At 48.5% G+C, this 16,093-nt stretch overlaps 1 protein-coding gene across 1 annotated transcript in view; it reads right to left on the reverse strand.

The window, feature by feature from the left end:
- The window catches only part of BPHL (biphenyl hydrolase like), a 22,048-nt gene that overhangs the window by 1,198 nt on the left and 4,757 nt on the right, over positions 1-16,093 (reverse strand). Inside the window, exons 4-5 of the mRNA XM_007452096.1 lie at positions 11,659-11,790; positions 8,535-8,658 (exon numbers count right to left, since the gene is read on the reverse strand). Of these exons, the coding sequence (XP_007452158.1) occupies positions 8,535-8,658; positions 11,659-11,790 (256 nt within the window). The remainder of the gene's footprint in view (positions 1-8,534; positions 8,659-11,658; positions 11,791-16,093) is intronic.

Raw genomic sequence — 16,093 nt, forward strand, 5'->3', positions numbered from 1 at the left:
AAAAAAAAAAAAAAAAAAAAAGTGAAAAAGGACTCTACACTGGGGCAAAATGCCAGTTACTGCATTTCCTGCTTCTCTGTGCTTTCCACAGGGTGGGGAGCTGAGAGCTCTAGGGACCTCAGTGAACATGAGGGAGGACGCATGGCAGGAGGGAGCTTGGAACAGAGCTGTCCCTGTGCGATGCTGGGCCTCCTGCAACCAACCACACGGGGAGTGGGGGTGTGTGAGGGAACCCAGACTATCAAGATCACTGGCTTGAAAGGAGGATCTGTTGCTGGCATCTTTCTGAGGCCTTGGGGAAGGTTAATAATGCCATTAACAATAACCAGGGCATTTCCAAGTCAACGTTAATGCTATTCAGAAAAGAAGTATGAGCTGCACCACCCCAGAGAAAGGACCAGCTGCCCTCCAGAGGGACGGGGCTCACAGGGACAGTCACGGCCTCTGTTCTCAGGAGACAGAAAAGAACCAACTGCCAAGGATGCTGGCAGTCACAGAAGGGCATGTCTGGGATACCTTGCACCTTCCAACGTGGACCAAGCTGGACTCTGAAGCAGAACCCACCCTGCCAAACCTGCAAGTCCTCCTGTGTGGGGAGCCAACCCACTCCTGTTATTTGTTCAGACGCCCAAGAAAGAAGGAGAGACAGCAGCTGCGATCCCGTCTTTTAGCCTCAGTGCTGTTTGTGTTCTCCCAGTAGTAATCTCAGTCTCAGGAAATAAAAACTGGGCCCCTCGTTAAAAATATGGGAGCCCTGTTCCGAGGCATCTACATTCAGAACTGCACTGGACTGAGGACGGGCAGACAGAGGGACGGGCAGACAGAGGGACGGGCAGACAGAGGGACGAATGAGGGTATGAGTAAGACAGCTCTCCTCCGTGGCAGCTGCTCGGGTCATTTCGGGGTCCTCAACACAGCCTTCCCTGGGGTCCGATACGGAGGTCACTACCCCTGACGTGTGCTCCTCTTGGGGCAGCACTGCCCCGGACAGGTGTGAATATGGGGCTGCCAGGGCAGTGTGGCCACTGCTGCTGACCCAGACTCTCACCCAATTAACAAAGGATCAAATCACACGCTCATGGAGAGTGGTGTTCAAACAATCACACTTTACAGGAAAACGAGTAGGAAATTCGCCACTGCCAGACACATGGCTCAGCTGGAGAGGATGGACCCCTCAGGGGTAGATGCTAGATCCTATTTGCTGGGGCAGGTTCCTCACTGCATTTGGCACCTTTAGAAAAAGAAATGTGACTCTAGACCTTTTGAGGAATTCAAGTCCCTCTAGTCTCCCTCCACCTCTCCTGGACAGTCCTTGGATGATGCTCCCTACGTGCGAGTGGGTGAAGGAGAAACAGGCTGAAGACACTGGCTATTATGGGGGCGAGACAACCCAGTCTCACCAGTTTAGGCTCTTTACCAGCAAGTGACAGCATCTCCCTGAACTGCAGCTGCTCACCTGGAAAGTGGGGACAGTAACAGTGTCCACCCCAGAGGATTATTCTGAAGATGAAATTATCTCTGGGCGCACAGTAGACACTTAATACACGTTTGCTATTCGTCCATTATTCTATCTGTATCATGCTTCACAATGTAAGAAAGTCGTTATGAAGGTTCCAGTTACGTACAGCGTATCAACAAAATGCTCCAACTTGGAGACAATTTATTTACATTTGCTGGCGACCACAATCGACTGCAATTGGAAAATTCTTACCTTAAAGAGATTTTAGACCTAAATGTAAGACCAGACACTATAAAAATCTTAGAGGAAAACATGGGTAGTACACTCTATGGCATAAATCACAGCAAGATCCTTTTTGACCCACCTCCTAGAGAAATGAAAATAAAAACAAAAATAAATGGGACCTAATGAAACTTAAAAGCTTTTGCACAGCAAAGGAAACCATAAACAAGACGAAAAGATGACCCTCAGAATGGGAGAAAATATTTGCAAACGAAGCAACTGACAAAGGATTAATCTCCAAAATATACAAGCAGCTCATACAGCTCAACATCAAAAAAACCATCCAATCTAAAAATGGGCAGAAGACCTAAACAGACATTTCTCCAAAGACGAAATATGGATTGCCAACAAACACATGAAGGGGGATGCTCAACATCACTAATCATTAGAGAAATGCAAATCAAAACTACAATGAGGTATCACCTCACACCAGTCAGAATGGCCATCATCAAAAAACCTACAAACAATAAATGCTGGAGAGGGTGTGGAGAAAAGGGAACCCTCCTGCACTGTTGGTGGGAATGTAAATTGATACAGCCACTATGGAGAACAGTATGGAGTTTCCTTAAAAAGCTAAAAATAGAACTACCATACGACCCAGCAATCCCACTACTGGGTATACACACTGAGAAAACCATAATTCAAAAAGAGTCATGTGGGCTTCCCCGGTGGCGCAGTGGTTAAGAATCCGCCTGCCAATGCAGGGGACATGGGTTCGAGCCCTGGTCCGGGAAGATCCCACATGCCGCGGAGCAACTAAGCCCGTGCGCCTGCGCTCTAGAGCCTGCGAGCACATCTACTGAAGCCCGTGTGCACCTCAACGAAGAGTAGCCACCACTCTCCACAATTAGAGAAAGCCCACACGTGCAGCAATGAAGACCCAATGCAGCCAAAAATAAATAAATAAAATAAATAAAAATTTATAAAAGAAAAAAAAAAGAGTCATGTACCACAATGTTCATTGCAGCTCTATTTACAACAGCCAGGACATGGAAGCAACCTAAGTGTCCATCAACAGATGAGTGGATAAAGAAGATGTGGCACATATATACAATGGAATATTACTCAGCCATAAAAAGAAACGAAATTGAGTTATTGGTAGTGAGGTGGATGGACCTAGAGTCTGTCATACAGAGTGAAGTAAGTCAGAAAGAGAAAAACAAATACCGTATGCTAACGCATATATATAGAATCTAAAATAAAAATGGTTCTCACGAACCTAGGGGCAGGACAGGAATAAAGATGCAAACGTAGAGAACGAACTTGAGGACACAGCAGGGGGAAAGGAAAGCTGGGATGAAGTGAGAGAGTGGCATGGACATATATACACTACCAAATGTAAAACAGATAGCTAGTGGGAGGCAGCCGCATAGCACAGGGAGATCAGCTCGGTGCTCTGTGACCACCTAGAGGGGTGGGATAGGGAGGGTGAGAGGGAGACGCAAGAGGGAGGGGATATGGGGATATATGTATACGTATAGCTGATTGACTTTGTTATACAGCAGAAACTAACACACCATTGTAAAGCAATTATACTCCAATAAAGGTGTTAAAAAAACGATTTTAGAAAATGTCATGGGTGAGATTTGTCTAGAAAGGATGAGCCCCCCCTTCCCCCCACTGTGAGACACCAGGACCCGGCTTTGTAAGGATGAGGCTGGTCCTGTTTGGAGTTAATCCTGGAACCTGGCCTTAAAGGGGTTCTCGAGCTGCCTGCAGTCAGAGAGGAGGAACTAGAAACGGCAGCTGAGGAGGGGGTGGGAAGGGTCATCCGGGCAGCTGAGGGGGGTGCGTCCCCCTTCCTTCGGTGTCTGCCAGGCCCCCTCTCTACGGAACGGGAACGAACCTGCTGCCAGCACAAGACCTTTTTACTTCGCGCCCGCAGGGGCACGCCACGCCCCTGCCCACCTTGGAGGTCTGGGGCCATCTTCCCACCGCTGGCCAGACTGGACAAGGCCAAGAAACTGCAGAGCGAGGCCCCTCCTCCCTCCTGTGATCAGACAGAGGCCAGCACCTGACCCACCACCTGGGGAGCCCAGGCACCCTTAGCGCTACCACCGCCAGGCCATGACCTCTGAGGACAGCTCCTGCCAGCTGCCCTCCACCAGGGTTGGATTTATGTGTCAACTTGGCTGAGCCACAGGTGCCCAGACATTTGGTCAGACATGATTCTGGGTGTGTGTGTGAGGGTGTTTCGGGATGAGAGTCACATCTGAATCAACAGACTGAGCACAGCAGACTGCCCTCCCCACGTGGGTGGGCCTCATCCAATCAGTTGACGGCCCGAATAGCACAAAAGGCTGACCCTCCCCTGAGCAAGAGGAACTCCTCCTGCCTGTCTTCAAACTGGGACACTGGCTTTTTCCTGCCTTCAGACTCGAACTGCAACCTCAGCTCTTTCTGGTTCTCGGGTCTTCAGCGTCAGACTGAACCATAGCATGAGCTCTCCTGGGCCTCCAGCTGCTGACTGCAGATCTTGGACTTCTCAGCCTCTGTAGCTGCACGAGCCAATGCCTTACTCCCATAGTAAATCAATCCTCTCTCGCTATAGATATATTACATGTCCACACATGTATATAAGTACGTGTGTGTGCAGACGTACAGCTGACCGAGGGCAATGCGCCTGACTGCCCATCAAGCTCCACCCTGCTGTCTCCTGGGCCCCAGACCACCTACACCCACACCAGCATTCCATCCACGAAGGCAGCTACCGTGTGCCGAGTTCTTATTCGTCTGAACGTGCACATACATCCCCATTCATTCCACAGAAAGTTATCTGAGATGACAGGCATCACCATCCCCATGTGACACACAGGAAAGAGAGGTACAGAAACGCACCCAGCTGCTTATGCGCACGATTCATCACCAGCCCCCGACCCCCCAGGTCCATCTGAGCCCCTGCTGTGCTGTAGCCACCGCGGCTGCGAATGCTGCTCAGGGCCCCCAAACCCCAACTCTGGTCTCCAGGTGCAACTCCGTTTCCCACCCCTCCCCTCTGGCCGACACAGAGCCCAAGGCCCCACCTCTCTGCACACGTGGACTCTGGCCCTCGTCCTCTCCTGCCGGGTCTGTTCTCTGGCCCCAGAACCTGCAGGTGGACTCCACAACGCACTTTCTGGGCCTGAGTCACCACTCAGGGACCCCTGCCACCCGTAGATGTGGCCGTGCGATGCTCGCATTCTTCCTTTCACTGTGTACCAAGTGCTTTGAGAGGCCAAACTAGACAGCGTCCGGGACAGAGGCTTGCCTGCTCGCTGCTGCTACTAAGGTGCCAGCAAGGGGCCGCGTGGCCTCAGAATGGTAAGTGGAGGAGCAGAGACAGCCAAGCTGTGCCTGGAGGCTGGGTGGCCCTGGCCAGGCAGGGAAGGGGCAAGGGGCTGGTCACGCGTAGCCGGGTCTGAACCCAGATCCTGATCTCTGCGGGACCCCCAATTCCTGAGATCTGAGAACCTCCTCAGAAACGTACTGTTGTGGGCTGAGCCGTGCCCCCCAATTCGCATGTTGAAGTCCTAACCCCAGTACCTCAGAGTGTGACCGTGCTTAGATATCAGGTCTTTAAAGAGGTATTATGTTAAAGTGAGGTCACACAGGTGGCCCTAATCTAATCTGATGGGTGTCCTTAGGAGAGGAGATCAGGACACAGACACCCACACAGAGGGAACGACCGTGTGAGGACACAGGGAGAACGTGCACCTGCACACCAAGGAGAGAGACCTCAGGACAGACCAACCCCGTGCCACCTTGATCTTGGACGTCCAGCCTCCAGACTGTGAGGGCCTCAATGTCCATAGTTTCAGCTGCCCAGTGTGCGGTCTTTGTCACAGCAGCTGGAGCTGACGACCATGCACGGCGAGCACCCCGTGTCTCCACTGCAGCGCGGTGGTCACACCCTCCGTGAAGCCACACCCTCTCCTGAGCCAGATCAGCCCCTGCTTCCAGGGGCCCGTCCACGCCAGCCCCGAAGGGTCCAAAGGGCGCAGGCTCTGCTCGGCGCCAACTGTGACAGCAAGCTGGGGGGCCCCAAGGACCAGGCGTGCTTGGCAACTGGAGGCGCTCAAGCACAGGCTGGCTAGACAGGCAGGCGGCGGTGTCAGTGCTGTGCGATCTAGGAGGGAGGGCTGGCCGAGTGGGGGATAATCACAGCGACCACTATCTTATGCTTTGTATCTGGGACTTCTGCAGAAGAGTTTGTTAGGAGGAAGGGCTCAACTGCCTAAAAACAAAATCTAAAATCATTGAACTTGAGTGATCTCTGAGGCCTCTGTCTCCAGGAGATGCTGTGATTCTTCTCCAGCAAAGAGAACAGAGAGAGACAAATTGTCACAGGCAGGAAGTGGGCCTGCTGCGGTGTCAGTGCTGTGCGATCTAGGAGGGAGGGCTGGCCGAGTGGGGGATAATCACAGCGACCACTATCTTATGCTTTGTATCTGGGACTTCTGCAGAAGAGTTTGTTAGGAGGAAGGGCTCAACTGCCTAAAAACAAAATCTAAAATCATTGAACTTGAGTGATCTCTGAGGCCTCTGTCTCCAGGAGATGCTGTGATTCTTCTCCAGCAAAGAGAACAGAGAGAGACAAATTGTCACAGGCAGGAAGTGGGCGTGCTGAACACACAGCCTGCACTCCGCCCCCTTCTAGGAGAGAAAGGAATCTGTTTCACACCTGATTATCTATTTGTAGTACAATCTTTGAGGCAGCAGACTTGTGCCTGTTCATTCTTTCATTATAAACGTACCTGGCAAGGAAATGAAACCCCAAGCTCGTCGGAAGCACCTGCACTCGGAGCTGCTCCCCTGGGGTCAGAAGGCCTGTGCACAGCGTTGGAGGGGGACCTTGGTGCTCAAGGAATCAACCCTCTTTTTGTGGGTCCAGAATTAAACACCGTGTTTTAGGTTCATGCCCGACATAAAGGGCTCTTCTGGCAGAGGAAGGGAGCAAGTGTAACACTTTACTCTCAACTCATTTTTTCCAAAGAATCCTGCTCTAAGAAAATGACCTTCCATAAGAGAGTGTACTAAAACCATTAACATCTGAATGGCAAGGGAATATTTTTCTCCCATATTGACGTATTCTGTTGCTAGGAGCTGGGTCTGGAACAGAATTCCTAAATTAAACTTTCTTGCAGACTTTTACTGAACCTGGCTCTCTAAGGGAACACACTGCATTTATCATGAGCCTCAGTGTCATTTCTGAACCTGTCATTTCTGAAGCTAGAAGACAATTAACCAGGTCAGCAAGTATATAATATAGGTATCTTACCATCATATTAAAATAAGAGTATGTTTATGAGAGGCAGCTGTGCTGTGGGGGGAAAGCACTATATTAGGAGGAAAAAACCCTAGGATTTGTTCGTTTACTAGCCATGCAACCTTGGAAGATTACTTAACACGTCTCAGCCTTGATTTTCTCATCTGTAAATTGGGACAAAATCTTTTTCCATAAGGTTGCTGTGAAGTATGTAATCAGATATCATATGTGAAATGCCTTTTAAAATATAAAATGCTATTTGGACATAGGAATCAGACAGGTTTATACTAATGCTATTTTACTGCAGAATAAGAAGCATGTCTCCCACATTTAAAAATTCTGAGACATTTGTTAAAATCTGTCATGGAATAAATAGTATGATTAGGAGGTAGAGGAACTGTTTCTACTTTCCCTGCTGGACTGTGGGAACTCTCAGCTCAGGGACCACTACAGACATGCCAGGCAGTGCTGGCCTGCAGTGGGCATTGGAATCGGCTCATAGAGGCGGTCTGGGCGGTGGGGGAGGGAGGATGTTCTTAGGTCACTAACAACGCCAATTTCCAAAGAATTCTATAAAATTCCAAAGATGTCCTGAGTAATGACAGCATCTCTGGAATTCATATACATACAGTCTCTGAAGGGATCACTTGGGTGTTTATTTTCCAGTAGGTTTGCTTAAAAAAAACAAAGCCAGGCCACCGCCTCCTGGTCACACCCTATCTTCTCCTTCAGGATGTGCATCACTGCATATCAAGGAAATTCTGAGCTTGCTCAACGTGGAATTTTCATCTTGATATAAGCACCAGCAGAAGCTGGCTCCCGTGTCAGCCAAAGTATTTAAATTATAAATTTCTGTTCCATATAAAAACAAATGGGATTGAAGAACAGAATTTCTGCTGACATGTCTTATTAGGTTCTCTGGCATCCCCAGGCTGGTTGGCAGAAACAGGGCTACACAGACAAGGAACGTGTCTCTGCCATTTAATCGAATGGGCCACCAACACAGCTGGCTTGGCAGACGCTGCTGTTTTGTGATTCTGAATAACAGGTTCTCCTCTGATGTGTACATATTTAAGGCTGAAATAACACGAAAAGTTTACAACATAATTTTAAGTGGGAAAAAAGCAGGAATCAGAGTTGAATATGATTGTATCTATGTTAAAAAAAACTAGAGAGGAGTAGTACACAAAAATGCTATTAATGGAGGTATTTAAATGGATGGTAAGCAACAGGCGATTTACTTTCTTCTTTTGATTTTACAAACTTTCTTTACTGGGTGAGTAGTGCTTTTATAACGAAAGTTCCCAAATGACAGGTGACTGTTTAGGTTGATGTGCTGCAGCCCTCAGAGCTCCTGCCCTCGGATTCCAGGGCTCCTCGGCCCCCTGTTCCCTAAATACAGCAGGACTGTTGGTTCACACGGGGAAAAAATCCCTCCTCTTGGGCGGGATGCACCTGAAAAACCCAACCTGCATGCTCTCTCTCTACAGCTTCTCCCGTTTACCTCCCAAGCCCCCAGGGCAGAGTGCTGGCTCACGCCGGACTCACCGTGACCCCTTCACGTGTTTGTGTATGAAGTCGGCATGGAAGCTCGGGACCAGAGGATCCTTCTCACCGTGCACGATTAGGGTGGGGCACTGAACCAGGGGCAGCAGGTGCCGACAGATGTTACCTGAAAGACACGGAGACTCTGCTTTCCCGTGACCCTCCTCGGGGTGGGGAGGGGCAGAGCGCGGACAAGCTGCCCCCAGCCCTTAGCATCCATCTCTACGAGACTGGCCTGGATCAGTCGGGGTCTGAGTGCCTTCCAGCTCTAACATTCTTTGGGTTTCCTTTCCTGTTTGTCTCCTGGCTTTTTTCTTTTAAGCTCTACTAGTGAACAAGCACTCTTGCCTGGTTTAAATTCATAATTCATGGAAAACAGTAGTTAAAACAAACAAAAACCCTACAAGTCTCTATATTACGTGGGGCCGTTCGCTGTCTGCCAAACAATGGTAAGCGCTTGCTACCTGAAATGCTCCTCCCTTGAAATAGTGTCTTCAGTGGGGCCCTCTGGCCCTCAAGCCTGTGTCCCTTATGGTGAAGCTACAACTGCAGCTGTGCAGAAGCTGCTGTCCATCCCTCCCGCCCCCACATCCCTGACAGAGGCCCTCACCCTGATGTGTGACAGCATTTCTAAGGCTCACATGGCACAAGTCAGGCTCCACTTCCTGTCCTGCCATTTCCTGTTGGGGATATCTTGAGGGTGCCCTAACTCCATGAGTTTTTTGGCCTCTCTCGGTTGATCAGGGACAATCATACATCCCCGGGGTGGCTGTACCGCTAAGAGGAGGCGCCCTGCTCCCAGTAGGCACCCCAGACCTAGCCCTGTCCTCCCCAGCTGCCCTGAGAAAGCTGGGGTCCCCGGGTGCTGTCCAGGCAGTGGCTCCTCCCTCCTCTTGGGTGGGGGTCACCGCCTGCTGGCCCTGGGGGGGGCCGCACCGCCACCGAGCAGCCCCGTGGCGATTAACGCCAGTGTTCCCGAGCCCACACCGCGTGTCAGGAGCCGTCCCAGTGACTCGGCACCCGTGAGCCACAGGAGGTGCAGGCTATAACTCATACGGTAGGTACAACTGCTCGTAAATCAAGTATTTTTACAATAGTAGTGGTAACTTTTTACTAAGTGCTCACCCTGTAGTTGGTACTGTACCAAAGCCGAGCGTACGTAACCTCACATGATATAACCTCCCATATAATAATACATATAAAACCTCACATATATAACCTCATGTATAGTGTATAATCTCACATATATAATCTCACATAAAATATATATATGAAGCCTCACATATATAACCTCACATAGAATATATATATAAAACCTCACGTATGTAATCTCACAGTATATAAAACCTCATATATATAACCTCACATGGTACACAAAACCTCACATACTTTATATACACGTGCGTATGTATAAAAACACCTCACCTCACGTATATAATCCTCACAACAGCTTCCTGGGGTAGTTCCCAGTACCTCCAGTTCACAGACCCAGAACTGCTGCTCGAGAGGCTAAGTGATCTGCCTGAACCCACTCAAACAGCAGCCATGTGGCAAAGCCAGAATCCACCCCTGGGCCTAACTCCAAATCTGGCGATTAATCCCTAAACTGAACTGAGCAGCCATAACCTTGAGTACAAGAAAAGGGCTCCTGTCAAAGGAATCAGTACTGAAGGGAGATAAGAAGTTTGTTAACAGCCCTGCTGTAAGACGATTCATACACTTCCAGATTCTCTGTATCATGACACTTTCTCCCTCACTTTCTCTCTTTAACAGACTGCATTTTTTAGAGTTTTAGGGTTACAGCAGGACTGAGTGGGAGGCAGAGAGCTCCCACATACCCCTAACCCCACACACGCACAACCTCCTCCATCGTCGATACCCCGTCAGACACTTCTTACAACAGATGAACCTGCACTAATGCGCCATCACCTCCCTGAGTCCGGGGTATTCCCCAGGCACACACTCTTGGTGGACACATTTGGTGGGTCTGAACAAATGCATAATGATGTGGACGCAATGATGATATTATACAGAGCATTTTCACTGTCCTAAAATTCCTCTGTGTGGCTACTCTAAGATGTGTACAGTGGGATTGCGTTGTTGTCTGGCCCATCTTTTATTCGGGTTGTTTTCTTCTTGTTCAGTTTTAAGAGTTTTTTGTATATTTGGATACAAGTCCTTTAGCAAATATTTTCTTCCAGTCTGTAGTTGTCTTTTCATTCTCCTGAAATACATTTCAAGGACCTGTTTCTATGGGTGGATACCGCATTTGAACAGGATATACTTGCTGTTTTGAACTTAAACCAAAAAAGTAACATTTCCAAATGTCCTTCTCATTATGAAAGTTTTGACAGATGACTCATTCTGGAAATGATTACTGAATAGACCAAACTGGTACCTGAATCACAACAATTTTGTAACTGAATGTGCTTCAAGATTAGATCTTACCTAGTCTCGATTCTTTTAGCAATTAGAAAAGTGAGAGACTACAAATGTAAATAGCTATAAAAAATAGACTTTAATTCAGAATTTCTCTTCAGGATGTCAATTCTTCCTGTTATTGGAAACCATGTTAATTTTTCAGATAAAGACAGGAAGACATCTGTCACGGCTAAAGTGACACAACTTAGCTCGGAACTTGGGAAAGGACTGAATACTTTCTTCCTCATACTAATTCTTCTGGGGCTGAAGGTCATGACAGAGAATCCCTCCTTTTCTGTCCTAGTACCAGAGGATGTAGTGGGGTGACACCTCTAAACGTGAAAAAGAGAAAATCTGGTGTCTGTTTTCTAATTACCCATCCTGGAATTAGAAAGTGAAGAGTATCTGAGGCTTCTGGAGAATGATTTTGCCATCATACACACAAAGGATTCAAAGGAAAAAGAACAGTCTGCTATAAGAGACTCAACAATGTGACCCTTTGTACACATGGTCTGTCTCTGGTGCAAGGCGGGTCTATCACACAAGAACTCGCATTGTACACGATCACCAGCACCCTCTGTTCACACATCACTGTGGAAGGACAGTGGGCGAGCGCATTAATCCCCGAGGAATCGTCGAGCATCTGGGGGACTCAAGCAGCCTCTCTAATGAGCAGAGGGACTGTTAAATAGCTCATGTAACCTACCATCTGGAAGATGCTTAAACTGTTTTATGCCATCCACCCACTTTTCACAGGTTCTGGAAAAGTAGTCGAACCCATAGAGGGCTTCCAGAGGCTTTCTCGTTTTCTCGCTCCATTTAGACACGTCTCGGATACCTGAAAGACAGATGTGTGGGCAAGAATGGGTTTAGTCTCAGACTAGAGTTCATCTGTAAATACTCCAAGAGCAGTGCACTCAGAGCCGCGGCACTGGCTGTCCTCCCAGCTGGGAGTGTTCCCCCAGTCTCCACGTGGCTCACGCTGGCTTCGCTCAGGTCGGCCAGGCCTTCCCCGACCCCGCCCTCCGTCACTCTGCTCAGGGCTGGTCACTTTCAGTGGCTTCTGTGTCCGTGGTGAGTGCCAAGTGCTGGGTCCCCACCAAGATGTGAGCTCTGTGTGGGGGGTTTTGCTTTGTTTTGTCCCCCACTGTGGCCCTCAGGCACAAAAGAGGGACCAGTAGATTCTTACCAAGTGAATGAAATTAGATCTAAAATTAACGCTTTCTGTTAAAGGTATAAGATAAAAGCAGACATTCCCCGAATTAGGGTCATCTGAGTGAAGATGACATCATTTATAACAGGAGTTTTTTCTGAACTGCATTTATGTACATTGAGAAATGCACACACATCATTCATTCTAATTTCTGCCACTGAAGGCACATGGGTGTAACTACTAACTACAAACTATATTACAGATGACTCTCTGTTAGGAAAGGAAATAATGGCTAAAAGCCACCTTTAAAATGAACTGCCGTCTGAGGCAGGCTGACCCTGATAGAGACAGTGCCTGCCTTTCACTTGCTCACTCTTCTGAACCCGCAGACGGACGCTCAGGGTTGAGTCCAGAGGCTGAGGACGCTGAACTGCTCTGCACAAAACTGAGAAGACTCCAGATGGGGTCGGGGGCGGGGTTGGTGGGGAGATGCAGAGAAGAAGCCAGAAAATGAGGTGGCAGGAGACCTGGGAAGAAGGAAGAGGAGAGAGGGGCTGGCACGACAACATGAAGATGGCCCACGAGAAATGCCCCAGAGATGGCTCTGCCCTTGGCCGTGTAGCAGACCACACCCTCGGGAAGGCCCTCTTGCAGTGGAACAACTAGCTCTTTCATAATATATAATTTTTGTTGCACTGCTGGAGTTTGCAGTAATTGATGGAAACTAGAGTGTGTATGTGTGTGTGTGTGTGTGTGTGTGTGTGCGCGCGTGTGTGTAAGAGAACCCTGAAAACAGAGCGAAGAGTAGTAAGACACTCAAAGGCAGGGTTGCTTCGGGGGAAGGTGACTGTGGGCTGGGGGAGGGTGGACACGGCTGAACCTGAGATGGAAATGGCCCCAACTTGGTACCATCCATAGTTCCCAAGAGCAGCAAACGGACATCCTCTCTGAAGGAAAGTATTCTCAGCTTATGCTCACTGTCTTTTTTGTTTGTTTTCAGATTAAGAGTAAGCAAATATCCACTCCTCATCAAAGATCACAAGGCGGGCTTCCCTGGTGGCACAGTGGTTGAGAGTCCGCCTGCCGATGCAGGGGACGCGGGTTCATGCCCCGGTCCTGGAAGATCCCACATGCCGCGGAGCGGCTGGGCCCGTGAGCCATGGCCGCTGAGCCTGCGCGTCCAGAGCCTGTGCTCCGCAACGGGAGAGGCCACAGCAGTGAGAGGCCCGCGTACCGCAAAAAAAAGATCACAAGGCAATCAGAATCTTTGTAAAGATAATGAAACAACTAGAAAATTGGAAGAGAAAGCTTAAGAAATTATGCAGAGCCCTACACACAGAGACACGGAGATGAATAGAAAAGGGGAGATGGAAATGCTCGGTCTACAAAGTTCAATCGGTCCCCAAAGGAGGAGGGGGAGGAGGGACGGAGGGGGAAGGTGGGGGGGGGAGGGGACTCACTGTCAGAGGGAATCAGCAGGTGACAATGTGTCTCAGAACTGATAAAAGAATCCAGACAAAAGTTAAATGTAGCCCAAATAGGATAAACAAAAAGAAATCCAACATGGGGTAGTAAAACAGCAGTGTACCAAAGAAAAAGAGAAAATCTGAAAAAGAGCCAGAGATCAGACATCTCACTCCAAAGGAAGGAAAGTCAGACCCACACAGCAGGTATGGAAGGCAGAAGACCCCAGAACAGCAGAGAAGACCTGCTTCCATTTCTATTTCTGTACTTGGCCAAACCATGTTTCGAGAGTGAGCGTGAAATAAACATTTTTAAGTAAAAGCTGAGTTGACTATTACCGGACCTGCCCTTAAAGAACTTCTGAAGAACAATTTGAGGGAGAAGAGAGAGGGCCTTAGAAGGGACATGTGAGGGGGACGGAAGAAAGGTGAGCCAAGAGCCGACAGACGCGTCGGCAAACGTAAGAGCAGCTCAATGTTACAGGTCATTTATGCCTCAACGAAAAACTCACCAAGGCAATGTGAAAATAAAACATTGTACCATTTCCTCACACTAAAATTAAATAGTTCTGTCCAGAAAGCAAAAAGACAAGTCACATACTGGTAACACAACTACTAACACAATGACTAACCAGCAAGGAGTTAGTAATAAGGTTACTAAAAACTGAAAAACAAAGTAACACCGCACACCAATAACATTGTGCTCATATCAGAAATGCTCTATGCTTGAGTTGGGTGGGGTCTCCTGGGTGCTGGTTCTGTTGTTACACTTCCTAACATACACCCTTGAAACATACTGTGTTATTTACATGTATCATATATTACACAATAAAAATTTAAAAACCAGTAAAAAGACACGAATAGGTAAAATGCAAAAGAAGAAACCCCAGTGGTGCATAAACACATGAAAAGATTCTCAATTTCATTAGTAGCAGGAAAATGCAAATTAAGACCCCCGATAAAATACCATCTTACACCCATTTTGCCAGAATTAAGAACTCTGATAGTTCCAAGTTCCTGTTGAGGATCTAAGCTAAGGTAGTGGAAGTGTAAGCTTCTTTTGCTGGAAAATGATCTGCCACCTGAAAGTGGCACGTCTGCGAGCACGGCGCAGCCACCCCAGCACGGGCATCCTCCCCAGGGAGGTCTGCTCACATGCTGAGGACGCATCCAAGGATGCTCACAGCAACACTAGGAGGAAAGAGAGGGAGGATAAAGTGCAACAGGTGTGCCCAACAGAATGCCACACAGCAACGTCACGAATGAACCTCAGAAACGGCGTTCTAAGAAAACTATGTGTAAAAAGTGAGTCAGAGAAAATGCCATATAGTACAAAGGCACCCTGTTTAGCTCAAAAACAAATAAAACTAAATTATGTGTCGTTTAGGGATAGGAATGTATGTGACAATAGTGTCTTCAAGACGGCACATGGATGGACAACTCAGGCTGGAAGCAGCACGCGGACCAGCAGTGACTGACCTTGTGCTCCTTGGTGGGTCCATTCACGTCGCAGGTGTTGCCTTATATGGGTCAAATATTATACAGTTAAACTAAAAATTCAGCTATGAAATAATCAAAATAAAAATATTATCTATTATATGTTCGATATATTTAATTTATAGAGATGCTATACATATATGCATTATTTATATAAAATTAAATATATAAAATATTTGTTTTATAAATATACATTGTTTTATAGTATATATCCTATTATATAAGATATATGTTAAAATACATATTTTAAAGTGTATTATCGTATAACACATTTAAGAAGAAGCAGAAGTAAACGAAGGGACGTCTGCCTCAGACGTTGTTTCTTAGTTCTGTTAAAGAAACATGCTGACAAATTGGGGCAATGGACGCTCAGGAACAGTGGTGCCGCAGGAGGGAAGCCACGGGGGTGGGGGGGGGCCGGGTGTCATCACCCACACGCCTGCTGTCAACTCCTGAAGAGAAACAGAGGGGCCGAAGGCTGGAGCCAGGAAAGTGGGGGAAGCCTAAGTCAGTTGCACTTTTTGCCCCAGGGACCCCCAGATCTCAGTGCACCCTCCTCTCATCCCGCGAGCCCAGTGGTCTCAATTCGGGCAGCTTGCTGGGGGCTCAGTGACTCCTGAGTTGCCACAGCTGGAATGCCTGGCAGGCAAGGAGGCCACCAGTACAGGCCCGGGTAGCAACCCCAGGCTGGAGGGGAGCACCCCTCTGGGTCCCCAGCGGTCACAGCGCTGGTCCCCTCTACCAGAGCCTCAGCCTTACACCAACAGGCAGAGGGCCAGGTCTGCCCACGGGCTGCACTCTGCCAGCCCCTGTTCCCCCGGCTCTAAGAATCCTCAGAGATAAGCTTGAAGGACAACCTTAAAAAGTGTGACTAGCAGGGCTTCCCTGGTGGCGCAGTGGTTGAGAGTTCGCCTGCCGATGCAGGGGACACGGGTTCGTGCCCCAGTCCGGGAGGATCCCACGTGCCGCGGAGCGGCTGGGTCCGTGAGCCATGGCTGCTGGGCCTGCGTGTCCGGAGCCTGTGCTCC

This window comes from Lipotes vexillifer, unplaced genomic scaffold (genome assembly GCF_000442215.2).
Source record: "Lipotes vexillifer unplaced genomic scaffold, Lipotes_vexillifer_v1.1 scaffold1162, whole genome shotgun sequence".
In the NCBI taxonomy this organism is placed as follows: domain Eukaryota; kingdom Metazoa; phylum Chordata; class Mammalia; order Artiodactyla; family Lipotidae; genus Lipotes; species Lipotes vexillifer.